At 45.0% G+C, this 17516-nt stretch overlaps 1 protein-coding gene across 1 annotated transcript in view; it reads right to left on the bottom strand.

Annotated features, from left to right (window-relative positions):
• LOC110514524 (inactive carboxypeptidase-like protein X2) overlaps positions 1 to 17516 on the bottom strand; it is a 125223-nt gene that overhangs the window by 54381 nt on the left and 53326 nt on the right. Inside the window, exons 3-4 of the mRNA XM_036960341.1 lie at positions 16458 to 16567; positions 8347 to 8486 (exon numbers count right to left, since the gene is read on the bottom strand). Of these exons, the coding sequence (XP_036816236.1) occupies positions 8347 to 8486; positions 16458 to 16567 (250 nt within the window). The remainder of the gene's footprint in view (positions 1 to 8346; positions 8487 to 16457; positions 16568 to 17516) is intronic.

Genomic DNA, 17516 nt, shown 5'->3' with positions numbered 1-17516 from the left:
ACTGGGGTCACGGTCAGGGTCAGTCATTATCAACAGACTAGGGTCACGACCAGGGTCAGACATTATCAACATACTGGGGTCACGGCCAGACATTATCAACAGTCTGGGTTCACGACCAGGGTCAGACATTACCAACAGACTGGGGTCACAGTCAGGGTCAGACATTATCAACAGACTGGGGTCACGACCAGGGTCAGACATTATCAACAGACTGGGGTCAGCGACAGACTGGGGTCACGGTCAGACATTACCAACAGACTGGGGTCACGGTCAGATATTATCAACAGACTGGGGTCATGGTCAGACATTATCAACAGACTGGGGTCACGGTCAGGGTCAGACATTATCAACAGACTAGGGTCACGACCAGGGTCAGACATTATCAACAGACTGGGGTCACGGCCAGACATTATCAACAGTCTGGGGTCACGACCAGGGTCAGACATTATCAACAGACTGGGGTTAGGATCAGACATTAACAACAGACTGGTCTCACCATCAGGGTCAGACATTATCAAAAGACTGGGGTCACGGTCAGGGTCAGTCATTATCAACAGACTAGGGTCACGACCAGGGTCAGACATTATCAACAGACTGGGGTCACGGCCAGACATTATCAACAGTCTGGGGTCACGACCAGGGTCAGACATTATCAACAGACTGGGGTCACGACCAGGGTCAGACATTATCAACAGACTGGGGTCATGGTCAGCGTCAGACACTATCAACAGACTGGGGTCACAATCAGGGTCAGACATTATCAACAGACTGGGGTCAGGATCAGACATTATAAACAGACTGGGGTCACAATCAGGGTTTGACATTATCAACAGACTGGGGTCACGATCAGAGTCAGACATTATCAACAGACTGGGGTCACAGTCAGGGTCAGTCATTATCAACAAACTGGAGTCAGGATCAGATATTATAAACAGACTGGGGTCAGAATCACGGTCAGACATTATCAACAGACTGGGGTCACGGTCGGGATCAGACATTATCAACAGACTGGGGTTAGGATCAGACATTAACAACAGACTGGTGTCACCATCAGGGTCAGACATTATCAAAAGACTGGGGTCACGGTCAGGGTCAGTCATTATCAACAGACTAGGGTCACGACCAGGGTCAGACATTATCAACATACTGGGGTCACGGCCAGACATTATCAACAGTCTGGGGTCACGACCAGGGTCAGACATTACCAACAGACTGGGGTCACAGTCAGGGTCAGACATTATCAACAGACTGGGGTCACGACCAGGGTCAGACATTATCAACAGACTGGGGTCAGCGACAGACTGGGGTCACGGTCAGACATTACCAACAGACTGGGGTCACGGTCAGATATTATCAACAGACTGGGGTCATGGTCAGACATTATCAACAGACTGGGGTCACAGTCAGGGTCAGACATTATCAACAGACTGGGGTCATGGTCAGACATTATCAACAGACTGGGGTCACGGTCGGACATTATCAACAGACTGGGGTCACGGTCAGGGTCAGATATTATCAACAGACTGGGGTCACGGTCAGGGTCAGATATTATCAACAGACCGGGGTCAGGGTCAGACATTATCAACAGACTGGGGTCACGGTCAGGGTCAGACTTTATGAACAGACTGGGGACACGACTAGGGTCAGACATTATCAACAGACTGGGGTCATGGTCAGGGTCAGACATTATCAACAGACCGGGGTCAGGGTCAGATATTATCAACAGACTGGGGTCACGACCAGGGTCAGACATTATCAACAGACTGGGGTCACGGTCAGGGTCAGATATTATCAACAGACTGGGGTCACGGTCGGACATTATCAACAGACTGGGGTCACGGTCAGGGTCAGATATTATCAACAGACTGGGGTCACGGTCAGGGTCAGATATTATCAACAGACCGGGGTCAGGGTCAGACATTATCAACAGACTGGGGTCAGCGACAGACTGGGGTCACGGTCAGACATTACCAACAGACTGGGGTCACGGTCAGATATTATCAACAGACTGGGGTCATGGTCAGACATTATCAACAGACTGGGGTCACGGTCAGGGTCAGACATTATCAACAGACTGGGGTCATGGTCAGACATTATCAACAGACTGGGGTCACGGTCGGACATTATCAACAGACTGGGGTCACGGTCAGGGTCAGACATTATCAACAGACTGGGGTCACGGTCAGGGTCAGACTTTATGAACAGACTGGGGACACGACTAGGGTCAGACATTATCAACAGATTGGGGTCATGGTCAGGGTCAGACATTATCAACAGACCGGGGTCAGGGTCAGATATTATCAACAGACTGGGGTCACGACCAGGGTCAGACATTATCAACAGACTGGGGTCACGGTCAGGGTCAGATATTATCAACAGACTGGGGTCACGGTCAGGGTCAGACATTATCAACAGACGGGTCACGGTCAGGGTCAGATATTATCAACAGACTGGGGTCACGGTCAAGGTCAGACATTATCAACAGACTGGGGTCACGGTCAAGGTCAGACATTATCAACAGACTGGGGACACAACTAGGGTCAGACATTATCAACAGACTGGGGTCATGGTCAGGGTCAGACATTATCAACAGACTGGGGTCAGGATCAGACATTATAAACAGACTGGGGTCACAATCAGGGTCTGACATTATCAACAGACTGGGGTCACGATCAGAGTCAGACATTATCAACAGACTGGGGTCACAGTCAGGGTCAGTCATTATCAACAAACTGGAGTCAGGATCAGATATTATAAACAGACTGGGGTCAGAATCACGGTCAGACATTATCAACAGACTGGGGTCACGGTCGGGATCAGACATTATCAACAGACTGGGGTTAGGATCAGACATTAACAACAGACTGGTGTCACCATCAGGGTCAGACATTATCAAAAGACTGGGGTCACGGTCAGGGTCAGTCATTATCAACAGACTAGGGTCACGACCAGGGTCAGACATTATCAACAGACTGGGGTCACGGCCAGACATTATCAACAGTCTGGGGTCACGACCAGGGTCAGACATTACCAACAGACTGGGGTCACAGTCAGGGTCAGACATTATCAACAGACTGGGGTCACGACCAGGGTCAGACATTATCAACAGACTGGGGTCAGCGACAGACTGGGGTCACGGTCAGACATTACCAACAGACTGGGGTCACGGTCAGATATTATCAACAGACTGGGGTCATGGTCAGACATTATCAACAGACTGGGGTCACGGTCAGGGTCAGACATTATCAACAGACTGGGGTCATGGTCAGACATTATCAACAGACTGGGGTCACGGTCGGACATTATCAACAGACTGGGGTCACGGTCAGGGTCAGATATTATCAACAGACTGGGGTCACGGTCAGGGTCAGATATTATCAACAGACCGGGGTCAGGGTCAGACATTATCAACAGACTGGGGTCACGGTCAGGGTCAGACTTTATGAACAGACTGGGGACACGACTAGGGTCAGACATTATCAACAGACTGGGGTCATGGTCAGGGTCAGACATTATCAACAGACCGGGGTCAGGGTCAGATATTATCAACAGACTGGGGTCACGACCAGGGTCAGACATTATCAACAGACTGGGGTCACGGTCAGGGTCAGATATTATCAACAGACTGGGGTCACGGTCGGACATTATCAACAGACTGGGGTCACGGTCAGGGTCAGATATTATCAACAGACTGGGGTCACGGTCAGGGTCAGATATTATCAACAGACCGGGGTCAGGGTCAGACATTATCAACAGACTGGGGTCAGCGACAGACTGGGGTCACGGTCAGACATTACCAACAGACTGGGGTCACGGTCAGATATTATCAACAGACTGGGGTCATGGTCAGACATTATCAACAGACTGGGGTCACGGTCAGGGTCAGACATTATCAACAGACTGGGGTCATGGTCAGACATTATCAACAGACTGGGGTCACGGTCCAACATTATCAACAGACTGGGGTCACGGTCAGGGTCAGATATTATCAACAGACTGGGGTCACGGTCAGGGTCAGATATTATCAACAGACCGGGGTCAGGGTCAGACATTATCAACAGACTGGGGTCACGGTCAGGGTCAGACTTTATGAACAGACTGGGGACACGACTAGGGTCAGACATTATCAACAGACTGGGGTCATGGTCAGGGTCAGACATTATCAACAGACCGGGGTCAGGGTCAGATATTATCAACAGACTGGGGTCACGACCAGGGTCAGACATTATCAACAGACTGGGGTCACGGTCAGGGTCAGATATTATCAACAGACTGGGGTCACGGTCAGGGTCAGACATTGTCAACAGACTGGGGTCACGGTCAGGGTCAGATATTATCAACAGACTGGGGTCACGGTCAAGGTCAGACATTATCTACAGACTGGGGTCACGGTCAAGGTCAGACATTATCAACAGACTGGGGACACAACTAGGGTCAGACATTATCAACAGACTGGGGTCATGGTCAGGGTCAGACATTATCAACAGACTGGGGTCATGGTCAGGGTCAGACATTATCAACAGACTGGGGTCACGGCCAGACATTATCAACAGACTGGGGTCACGGTCGGGATCAGACATTATCAACAGACTGGGGTTAGGATCAGACATTAACAACAGACTGGTGTCACCATCAGGGTCAGACATTATCAAAAGACTGGGGTCACGGTCAGGGTCAGACATTATCAACAGACTAGGGTCACGACCAGTGTCAGACATTATCAACAGACTGGGGTCACGGCCAGACATTATCAACAGTCTGGTGTCACGACCAGGGTCAGACATTATCAACAGACTGGGGTCACAGTCAGGGCCAGACATTATCAACAGACTGGGGTCACGACCAGGGTCAGACATTATCAACAGACTGGGGTCATGGTCAGGGTCAGACATTATCAACAGACTGGGGTCAGGATCAGCCATTATAAACGGACTGGGGTCACGGTTGGGATCAGACATTATCAACAGACTGGGGTCAGGATTAGACATTATCAACAGACTGGGGTCACGGTTGGGATCAGACATTATCAACAGACTGGGGTCACAATCAGGGTCAGACATTATCAACAGACTGGGGTCAGGATCAGACATTATAAACAGACTGGGGTCACAATCAGGGTCTGACATTATCAACAGACTGGGGTCACGATCAGAGTTAGACATTATCAACAGACTGGGGTCACGGTCAGGGTCAGATATTATCAACAGACTGGGGTCACGGTCGGACATTATCAACAGACTGGGGTCACGGTCAGGGTCAGATATTATCAACAGACTGGGGTCACGGTCAGGGTCAGATATTATCAACAGACCGGGGTCAGGGTCAGACATTATCAACAGACTGGGGTCAGCGACAGACTGGGGTCACGGTCAGACATTACCAACAGACTGGGGTCACGGTCAGATATTATCAACAGACTGGGGTCATGGTCAGACATTATCAACAGACTGGGGTCACGGTCAGGGTCAGACATTATCAACAGACTGGGGTCATGGTCAGACATTATCAACAGACTGGGGTCACGGTCGGACATTATCAACAGACTGGGGTCACGGTCAGGGTCAGATATTATCAACAGACTGGGGTCACGGTCAGGGTCAGATATTATCAACAGACCGGGGTCAGGGTCAGACATTATCAACAGACTGGGGTCACGGTCAGGGTCAGACTTTATGAACAGACTGGGGACACGACTAGGGTCAGACATTATCAACAGACTGGGGTCATGGTCAGGGTCAGACATTATCAACAGACCGGGGTCAGGGTCAGATATTATCAACAGACTGGGGTCACGACCAGGGTCAGACATTATCAACAGACTGGGGTCACGGTCAGGGTCAGATATTATCAACAGACTGGGGTCACGGTCAGGGTCAGACATTGTCAACAGACTGGGGTCACGGTCAGGGTCAGATATTATCAACAGACTGGGGTCACGGTCAAGGTCAGACATTATCAACAGACTGGGGTCACGGTCAAGGTCAGACATTATCAACAGACTGGGGACACAACTAGGGTCAGACATTATCAACAGACTGGGGTCATGGTCAGGGTCAGACATTATCAACAGACTGGGGTCGTGGTCAGGGTCAGACATTATCAACAGACTGGGGTCACGGCCAGACATTATCAACAGACTGGGGTCACGGTCGGGATCAGACATTATCAACAGACTGGGGTTAGGATCAGACATTAACAACAGACTGGTGTCACCATCAGGGTCAGACATTATCAAAAGACTGGGGTCACGGTCAGGGTCAGACATTATCAACAGACTAGGGTCACGACCAGGGTCAGACATTATCAACAGACTGGGGTCACGGCCAGACATTATCAACAGTCTGGTGTCACGACCAGGGTCAGACATTATCAACAGACTGGGGTCACAGTCAGGGCCAGACATTATCAACAGACTGGGGTCACGACCAGGGTCAGACATTATCAACAGACTGGGGTCATGGTCAGGGTCAGACATTATCAACAGACTGGGGTCAGGATCAGCCATTATAAACGGACTGGGGTCACGGTTGGGATCAGACATTATCAACAGACTGGGGTCAGGATTAGACATTATCAACAGACTGGGGTCACGGTTGGGATCAGACATTATCAACAGACTGGGGTCACAATCAGGGTCAGACATTATCAACAGACTGGGGTCAGGATCAGACATTATAAACAGACTGGGGTCACAATCAGGGTCTGACATTATCAACAGACTGGGGTCACGATCAGGGTCAGACATTATCAACAGACTGGGGTCACAGTCAGGGTCAGACATTATCAATAAACTGGGGTCAGGATCAGATATTATAAACAGACTTGGGTCAGAATTACGGTCAGACATTATCAACAGACTGGGGTCACGGTTGGGATCAGACATTATCAACAGACTGGGGTCACAATCAGGGTCAGACATTATCAACAGACTGGGGTCAGGGTCAGACATTATCAACAGACTGGGGGTCAGGGTCACGGTCAGACATTATCAACAGACTGGGGTCACAGTCAGGGTCAGATATTATCAACAGACTGGGGTCACGGCCAGATATTATCAACAGACTGGGATCACGGTCAGACATTATCAACAGACTGGGGTCACGGTCAGGGTCAGATATTATCAACAGACTGGGGTCACGGTCAAGGTCAGACATTATCAACAGACTGGGGACACGACTAGGGTCCGACATTATCAACAGACTGGGGTCATGGTCAGGGTCAGATATTATCAACAGACTGGGGTCAGGATCAGACATTATCAACAGACTGGGGTCACGGTCAGGGTCAGACATTATCAACAGACTAGGGTCACGACCAGTGTCAGACATTATCAACAGACTGGGGTCACGGCCAGACATTATCAACAGTCTGGGGTCACGACTAGGGTCAGACATTATCAACAGACTGGGGTCACAGTCAGGGTCAGACATTATCAACAGACTGGGGTCACGACCAGGGTCAGACATTATCAACAGACTGGGGTCACGGTCAGACATTACTAACATACTGGGGTCAGGGTCAAGGTCAGACATTATCAACAGACTGGGGTCAGGGTCAGACATTACCAACATACTGGGGTCAGGGTCAAGGTCAGACATTATCTACAGACTGGGGTCACGGTCAGACATTACCAACATACTGGGGTCAGGGTCAGACATTACCAACATACTGGGGTCAGGGTCAAGGTCAGACATTATCAACAGACTGGGGTCAGGGTCAGACATTACCAACATACTGGGGTCAGGGTCAAGGTCAGACATTATCAACGGACTGGGGTCAGGGTCAGACATTACCAACATACTGGGGTCAGGGTCAAGGTCAGACATTATCAACAGACTGGGGTCAGTATCAGACATTATCAACAGACTGGGGTCAGGGTCAGACATTACCAACAGACTGGGGTCACGGTCAAGGTCAGACATTATCAACAACGAACCCTGAGCAATTACAATTAATTGGGGTCAAGGTCAGGGTCTGCAGCTGATTGTCCAGGGGCATGGGGTCAAGGGGTCAAGGTCAGGGTCTGCAGCTGATTGTCCAGGGGCATGGGGTCAAGGGGTCAAGGTCAGGGTCTGCAGCTGATTGTCCATGTAGGTCAAGGGACATAAATGTTAAGCTGCAGTAAATATATTTTAATCCAATTTGACGGAGTCGCGCTACCTGACTTAAGACAATGAAGAGGGATAGTACTCACTACTCAGCCAAGAGAGAGAGAGAGAGAGAGAGAGAAAGAGAGAGAGACAGAGAGAGAGAGAGAGAGAGAGAGAGACAGAGAGAGAGAGACAGACAGACAGACAGACAGACAGACAGAGAGACAGACAGACAGACAGTTGAGTTGATACTCACGACCAGAGAGAGCTCCTTCCCTGTGTGATGACCCCTGTGAACTTGGTCAGCCTTCTGGCGTCCACCTCCAGCCACTGCAGGGGGTCGTTCCTCCCAGCACACCAGGCTCCATCGTAGAGATCATCATCATACAGGCCAGCCTAGCAGAGGATTTAGAAAGGGGTTCCAAGTCGTTTATAAACTGTAATAAATAGTTGTGACACATTGCAGAGGGTGGTTCCTCCCAGAGGCCTAGCAGAGGATTTAGAAAGGGGTTCCAAGTAGTTTATAAACTGTAATAAATAGTTGTGACACATTACAGAGGGTGGTTCCTCCCAGAGGCCTAGCAGAGCGAGACAATGGCTTCCTTAGGCTAAGGCAAGGCTATGGGACTGTAACAATGCACTTCCTCCACACCAGGGTGGTGGGACTGTAATGATGCACTTCCTCCCCACCAGGGTGTTGGGACTGTAATGATGCACTTCCTCCACACCAGGGTGTTGGGACTGTACTCACCTGCTCTGTCTAGGTCTACCTGTACTCACCTGCTCTGTCTAGGTCTACCTGTACTCACCTGCTCTGTCTAGGTCTACCTGCTCTGTCTAGGTCTACCTGTACTCACCTGCTCTGTCTATGTCTACCTGTACTCACCTGCTCTGTCTAGGTCTACCTGTACTCACCTGCTCTGTCTAGGTCTACCTGTACTCACCTGTTCTGTCTATGTCTACCTGCTCTGTCTTGGTCTACCTGCACTCACATGCTCTGTCTATGTCTACCTGCTCTGTCTTGGTCTACCTGCACTCACATGCTCTGTCTATGTGTACCTGCTCTATCTATGTCTACCTGCTCTGTCTTGGTCTACCTGCACTCACATGTTCTGTCTAGGTCTACCTGCTCTATCTATGTCTACCTGCTCTGTCTTGGTCTACCTGCACTCACATGCTCTGTCTATGTCTACCTGCTCTATCTATGTCTACCTGCTCTGTCTTGGTCTACCTGCACTCACATGCTCTGTCTATGTCTACCTGCTCTATCTATGTCTACCTGCTCTGTCTTGGTCTACCTGCACTCACCTGCTCTGTCTAGACTGACTCATTAATTACTGTTGTTGTCATGTTCTGTTGCATAATGTAACAAGTGTGTCACTAGCAGGATACACTCAGATTATAAATCAACAGTTTGGCTCTAGATTACACCTCTATACATACTTTACATCGATTGTGAGATCAGACATAATATCTAGAGATAGATATAGATATATATCTATCTATAGACTATAATCCCAGTTTTCATTGTCAGAAGTTGCTTTCATTTTCACACGTCTAAATTGTAAACCTTCTTTTTTTTCAATTCCACAATAAATGAACACCAAAATACAGTAATCTGTCTTCTCAGACACAGATTCTCAGGTGGGCGGGGCTTTGCTATGCATCGGAATGATTCACAAGATGATATCCGTTTCCTCTGTGTGCCGACCCTCTATTCCTTCTGATTTCAAGAGATTCCTCTCTCTCTCTTGCTATCCTCTGAGTCTCTGTCGGTCTCTCTGTCTCTCTGTCTCTCTGTCTCTATCTTTCAATTACATTTCTATTTAATTTAAGTGGCTTTATTGGCATGGGAAACATGTGTTTATACACACTGTGGTTTATCAAAATTAGATTATTAAAAAAACAAATCTTCGTAGGAAATATGTGTTTCTTTAATATGGTCATACATTGGGCAGGAGGTTAGGAAGTGCAGCTCAGTTTCCACCTCATTTTGTGGGCAGTGAGCACATAGCCTGTCTTCTCTTGAGAGCGCCATGTCTGCCTATGGTGGCCTTTCTCAATAGCAAGGCTATGCTCACTGAGTCTGTACATAGTCAAAGCTTTCCTTAAGTTTGGGTCAGTCACAGTGGTCAGGTGTTTTGCCACTGTTTACTCTCTGTGTAGGGCCAAATAGAATTCCAGTTTGCTCTGTTTTTTTGTTAATTCTTTTCAATTCAATCTTTTTGTTTTCTCATGATTTGGTTTGTTCTAATTGTGTTTCTGTCCTGGGGCTCTGTGGGGTCTGTTTGTGAACACCATAATTTGCAAATAAATTCATTAAAAATCCTACAATGTGATTTTCAGGATTTTTTTTCTAATTTTGTCTGTCATAGTTGAAGTGTACCTATGATGAAAATGACAGGCCTCTCTCATCTTTGTAAGTGGGAGAACTTGCACAATTGGTGGCTGACTAAATACTTTTTTGCCCAACTGTATTTCACTGGTCACCCCCAAAGCCAATTCCTCCTTCGGCCGCCTTTCCTTCCAGTTCTCTGCTGCCAATGACTGGAACGAACTGAAAAAAATCACTGAAGCTGGGGACTCATATCTCCCTCACTAGCTTTAAGTACCAGCTGTCAGTGCAGCTCACAGCTCACTGCACTTATTTTGCTCCTTTACACCCCAGTATCTCTACTTGCACACTCATCTTCTACACATCTATCACTCCAGTGTTTAATTGCTATTTTGTAATTATTTCCCACTATGGCCTATTTATTGCCTTACCTCCATTATCCTGTATATAGATGTTTTCTACTGTATTATTGACTGTATGTTTGTTTATTCCATGTGTAACTCTGTTGTTTGTGTCGCACTGCTTTGCTTTATCTTGGCCAGGTCGCAGTTGTAAATGAGAACTTTTTATCAACTGGCCTACCTGGTTGCATTTTTAAATGTAAAATTTTTAAAACAGTGGACATTTGACTGATTCTAGTAGGGTGAGACCGGGTGCTGCAGACGGTTCTACTGCCCTCTCCTATTTGTTGATACATATGTTGAAGAGGGTGGGGCTTTAGCTGCATCCCTGTCTCGACCCCCGACCCTGTGGAAAGAAATGTTTGTGTTTTTTTTGCCAATTTTAACCGCTCACTTGTTTATGTATATTTAGGCTTTTTTGAAATCCACAAAGCAAACACTTTGCCTTGGTTTTGGTTTGTTTGTTTGTCTGTCTTTTAGGGTGTGCAAGTTGAAAATGTGGTCTGTCATACGATAATTTGGTTAAAAGCCAATTTGACATTTGCTCAGTACATCGTCTTCAATGAGAGATGGTACGAGTCTGCTGTTAATGATAATGCAGTGGATTTTCCAAAGGTTGCTGTTGACGCATATCCCACGGTAGTTATTGGGGTCAAATTTGTCTCCACTTTTGTGGATTGGGGTGATCAGTCCTTGGTTCCAAATATTGGGGAAGATGCCAGAGCTGAGGATGATGTTAAAGAGTTTTAGTATAGCCAATTGGAATTTGTGGTCTGTATATTTTATCATTTCCTTTAGGATACCATCAACACCACAGGCCTTTTTGGGTTGGAGGGTTCATATTTTCTCCTGTAGCTCATTCAATGTAATTGGAGAATCCAGTGGGTTCTGGAATCCAGTGGGTTCTGGAATCCAGTGTGTTCTGGAATCCAGTGGGTTCTGGAATCCAGTGGGTTCTGGTCGTCTTTAATAGTTGATTCTAAGATTTGTATTTGATCATGTATATGTTTTTGCTGTTTGTTCTTTGTTAGAGAGCCAAATAGATTGGAGAAGTGGTTTATACGTCTCTGTTTTTAGAAAGATAATTCTTTGTGTTGTTGTTTGTTTAAAGTTTTCCAATTCCCCAGAAGTATTTAGATTCTATGGATTCTTCATATACATTGAGCTGATTTCTGACGTGCTGTTCCTTCTTTTTCCGTAGTGTATTTCTGTATTGTTTTAGTGATTCACCGTAGTGAAGGCGTAGACTCAGGTTTCCTGGGTCTCTATGTTTTTGGTTGGACAGGTTTCTCAATTTCTTTCTTGGGTTTTTGCATTCTTCATCAAATCATTTTGTCATTGTGGTTATTTGTCTTAGGTTGTCTGATTTACATTTGTTGATTTATAGGGAAGCTGACAGATGAAATATACTGTTGAGGTTTTCTACTGCCAAGTTTACACCTTCACTATTACAGTGAAACATTTTGTCCAGGAAATTGTCTAGAAGGGATTTAATTTGTTGTTGCCTAATTGTTTTTTGGTAGACTTCCACACTATTTTCCTTCCGTTTCTTAATATTATTCAGTTCCTTTGACTTTGATGCCTCATGACTGAGCATAGCTCTGTTCAAGTAGCTTGTGATTTTGCTGTGATCTGATAGAGGTGTCAGTGGACTGACTATGAACTCTCTAAGAGACTCTGGGTTCAGGTCAGTGATAAAGTAGTCTACAGTACTAGAGTCAAGAAATGAGCTATAGGTGTACCTACTGAACCATTAAAGCCTCTCTCTCTCTCTTTCAATCTCTCTCAATTCAATTTAATTTCAATGTAAGGGGCTTTATTGGCATGAGAAACATATGTTTACATTACCAAAGAAAGTTAAATAGATAATAAACAAAAGTGTAATAAACAATAAAAGGTAACAGTAAACATTACACTCACCAAAGTTCCAAAAGAATGTACATTTCAAATGTCATATTATATTATATATACAGTGTTGTAAAGGTATGCAAATGGTTAAAGTACAAAAGGGAAAATAAATCAACATAAATATGGGTTGTATTTACAATGGTGTTTGTTCTTCACTGGTTGCGATTTTCTTGTGGCAACAGGTCATAAATCTCGCTGCTGTGATTGGTCACTTTCTCTCTCTCTCTCTTTGTCTGTCTCTCTTCTCCAGATTGGACACATTATCCTGCACAATCCCCCAAATGCAACACACTATGTTACCACACAGCTATAAACACACAATAACAAAGGGTTTGTTTGTCTGGAAGTGTGTGTGTGGAAGTCATTATGGGTGTACTACAGTTTCTGATCTAAGGACAATACAAAACCCAGATGATGATGAGGCAAACTGAACCGCACTCCTCCTCTTCATATCCTGACAGGAAATACCTCTTCTCCCAGATACCAGTTCACTTTAGGTTAGTGCTATCTGGAATCCTTGTGAACGTCTCTAACCTTAACCCCAACCCTTACCTTAACCATTACTTAAGCGTTTACATTTAACTTCAGTTGGGTGATGTCAGATTTGGGATGTTTCAAGGATCCCATTTAGACTTTTCTGTCCACTTTATGAGGTTTGGGGATAATAACTGTAATAATGGACCCCCAGTTTAATGGCAGCCATTTAATAATGGACACCCAGTTTAATGGTAGTCAGATAATAATGGATCCCCAGTTTAATGGGAACTGTATAATAATGGACCCCCAGTGTAATGGGAACTGTATAATAATGGACCCCCAGTTTAATGGTAGTCAGATAATAATGGATCCCCAGTTTAATGGGAACTGTATAATAATGGACCCCCAGTTTAATGGGAACTGTATAATAATGGACCCCCAGTTTAATGGGAACTGTATAATAATGGACCCCAAGTTTAATGGGAACTGTATAATAATGGACCCCCAGTGTAATGGGAACTGTATAATAATGGACCCCCAGTTTAATGGTAGTCAGATAATAATGGATCCCCAGTTTAATTGGAACTGTATAATAATGGACCCCCAGTTTAATGGGAACTGTATAATAATGGACCCCCAGTTTAATGGGAACTGTATAATAATGGACCCCCAGTTTAATGGTAGTCAGATAATAATGGACCCCCAGTTTAATGGGAACTGTATAATAATGGACCCCCAGTTTAATGGGAACTGTATAATAATGGACCCGCAGTTTAATGGTAGTCAGATAATAATGGACCCCCAGTTTAATGGTAGTCAGATAATAATGGACCCCAGTTTAATGGTAGTCAGATAATAATGGATCCCCAGTTTAATGGTAGTCATATAATAATGGAACCCCAGTTTAATGGGAACTATATATTAATGGACCCCCAGTTTAATGGTAGTCATATAACAATGGACCCCCAGTTTAATGGTAGTCATATAATAATGGACCCCCAGTTTAATGGGAACTGTATAATAATGGACACCCAGTTTAATGGTAGTCAGATAATAATGGACCCCCAGTTTAATGGGAACTGTATAATAATGGACCCCCAGTTTAATGGTAGTCAGATAATAATGGATCCCCAGTTGAATGGTAGTCATATAATAATGGACCCCCAGTTTAATGGGAACTATATATTAATGGACCCCCAGTTTAATGGTAGTCATATAATAATGGACCCCCAGTTTAATGGTAGTCAGATAATAATGGACCCCCAGTTTAATGGTAGTCAGATAATAATGGACCCCCAGTTTAATGGTAGTCAGATAATAATGGACCCCCAGTTTAATGGTAGTCAGATAATAATGGACCCCCAGTTTAATGGGAACTGTATAATAATGGACCCCCAGTTTAATGGTAGTCAGATAATAATGGATCCCCAGTTGAATGGTAGTCATGTAATAATGGACCCCCAGTTTAATGGGAACTATATATTAATGGACCCCCAGTTTAATGGTAGTCATATAATAATGGAACCCCAGTTTAATGGTAGTCAGATAATAATGGACCCCCAGTTTAATGGTAGTCACATAATAATGGAATCCCAGTTTAATGGTAGTCAGATAATAATGGACCCCCAGTTTAATGGTAGTCAGATAATAATGGACCCCCAGTTTAATGGTAGTCAGATAATAATGGAACCCCAGTTTAATGGTAGTCAGATAATAATGGACCCCCAGTTTAATGGTAGTCAGATAATAATGGAATCCCAGTTTAATGGTAGTCATTTAATAATGGACCCCCAGTTTAATGGTAGTCAGATAATAATGGTCCCCCAGTTTAATGGTAGTCATTTAATAATGGACCCCCAGTTTAATGGTAGTCATTTAATAATGGACCCCCAGTTTAATGGTAGTCAGATAATAATGGACCCCCAGTTTAATGGTAGTCAGATAATAATGGACCCCCAGTTTAATGGTAGTCATTTAATAATGGACCCCCAGTTTAATGGTAGTCAGATAATAATGGACCCCCAGTTTAATGGTAGTCAGATAATAATGGACCCCCAGTTTAATGGTAGTCAGATAATAATGGACCCCCAGTTTAATGGTAGTCAGATAATAATGGAACCCCAGTTTAATGGTAGTCAGATAATAATGGACCCCCAGTTTAATGGTAGTCAGATAATAATGGACCCCCAGTTTAATGGTAGTCAGATAATAATGGACCCCCAGTTTAATGGTAGTCAGATAATAATGGACCCCCAGTTTAATGGTAGTCAGATAATAATGGACCCCCAGTTTAATGGTAGTCATTTAATAATGGACCCCCAGTTTAATGGTAGTCAGATAATAATGGACCCCCAGTTTAATGGTAGTCAGATAATAATGGACCCCCAGTTTAATGGGTATTATATATTAATGGTCCCCCAGTTTAATGGTAGTCATATAATAATGGACCCCCAGTTTAATGGTCGTCAGATAATAATGGACCCCCAGTTTAATGGTAGTCATATAATAATGGACCCCCAGTTTAATGGTAGTCAGATAATAATGAACCCCCAGTTTAATGGTAGTCATATAATAATGGACCCCCAGTTTAATGGTAGTCATATAATAATGGACCCCCAGTTTAATGGTAGTCAGATAATAATGGACCCCCAGTTTAATGGTCGTCGTACTTGATCTCTTTGATGCAGTCGGCCTTTTCTGATCCTCAGGTCTTACAGCTGCTCACTGTATTTGGTAGAGTCAATGAACCAAGGCATTCAAAACAGGCAGAGCATTATAGTAACTAACTCAAGGTAGGTCAACCAGCGTCCTATTAAACTAAAGCTGCATTTGGTACCCATGACCTTTAACTGCTCATTCCAGGTGAAGCTGGTTAAGAGAACGTCACGAGAGTGCAAATCTGTCATCAAGGCAAAGGGTGGCTACTTTAAATAATCTCAAATATAAAATATATTTTGATTTGTTTAACACTTTCGTTTGGTTACTACATGATTCCATATGTGTTATTTCATAGTTTTGATGTCTTCACTATTATTCTACAATGTAGACAATAGTTTTAAAAAATTAAGAAGAAAACTCTTTAACGGGTAGGTGTTGTAAAACGTTTAACCGGTAGTCAACATCCATATGTGATCTCTGTGGAAATATAAACCAAACCACCATGCTCTTACCACCTGAGCCACACAGTTCAACGAACCTCTATCCTTTACAAACTTCTCTCTCCTTGACACACTATTCCTGACTGACCTGTATGTTGAGGCGTCCTCTGTGTGCTCCCAGCCCGTAACGTCTCATCGTGGAGGCATGGAGCTGAAAGTCATCAATCTTCAGGGTCTCTAGTCCCATTGGAGGGCATTCTGAAGGAACAAAACCACACGGTTAGTACTGTGAAGGATCTAAACTACATGGTTAGTACTGTGAAGGAACTAAACCACATGGTCAGTACTGTGAAGGATCTAAACTACATGGTCAGTACTGTGAAGGAACTAAACCACATGGATAGTACTGTGAAGGATCTAAACTACATGGTCAGTACTGTGAACGAACTAAACCACATGGTTAGTACTGTGAAGGAACTAAACCACATGGATAGTACTGTGAAGGATCTAAACTACATGGTTAGTACTGTGAAGGAACTAAACCACATGGTCAGTACTGTGAAGGAACTAAACCACATGGTTAGTACTGTGAAGGAACTAAACCACATGGTTAGTACTGTGAAGGAACTAAACCACATGGTTAGTACTGTGAAGGAACTAAACCACATGGTCAGTACTGTGAAGGAACTAAACCATATGGTTAGTACTGTGAAGGATCTAAACTACATGGTTAGTACTGTGAAGGAACTAAACCACACGGATAGTACTGTGAAGGAACTAAACCACATGGTCAGTACTGTGAAGGAACTAAACCACACGGATAGTACTGTGAAGGAACTAAACCACACGGATAGTACTGTGAAGGAACTAAACCACATGGTTAGTACTCTGGTCTCCAGACTCCAGACTCCATCATCGTTTGTTGACAACCCGACAGTGGTAGTTCTGATCAGTGACGACAATGAGACAGCCTACAGGGAGGAGGTCAGAGACCTGGCAGTGTGTTGTCGGGACAACAACCTCTCCCTCAACATCAGCAGGACCAAGGAGCTGATAGTGGACTGCAGGAAACAGGGGGGGGGGGGGGGGGTGCACGGCCCCCCATCCACATTGACGTGGCTGCAGAGGAGAGGGTCAATAGCTTCAAGAGGACACATCACAGCGACTGAAGCGACTGAAGAAATTTGTCTTGGCCCCTCAGATCTTC

Source organism: Oncorhynchus mykiss, chromosome 23 (genome assembly GCF_013265735.2).
Source record: "Oncorhynchus mykiss isolate Arlee chromosome 23, USDA_OmykA_1.1, whole genome shotgun sequence".
NCBI lineage: Eukaryota > Metazoa > Chordata > Actinopteri > Salmoniformes > Salmonidae > Oncorhynchus > Oncorhynchus mykiss.
Note: the sequence above shows the minus strand (reverse complement) of the source record. Positions and strands in the feature narration are given on the sequence as shown.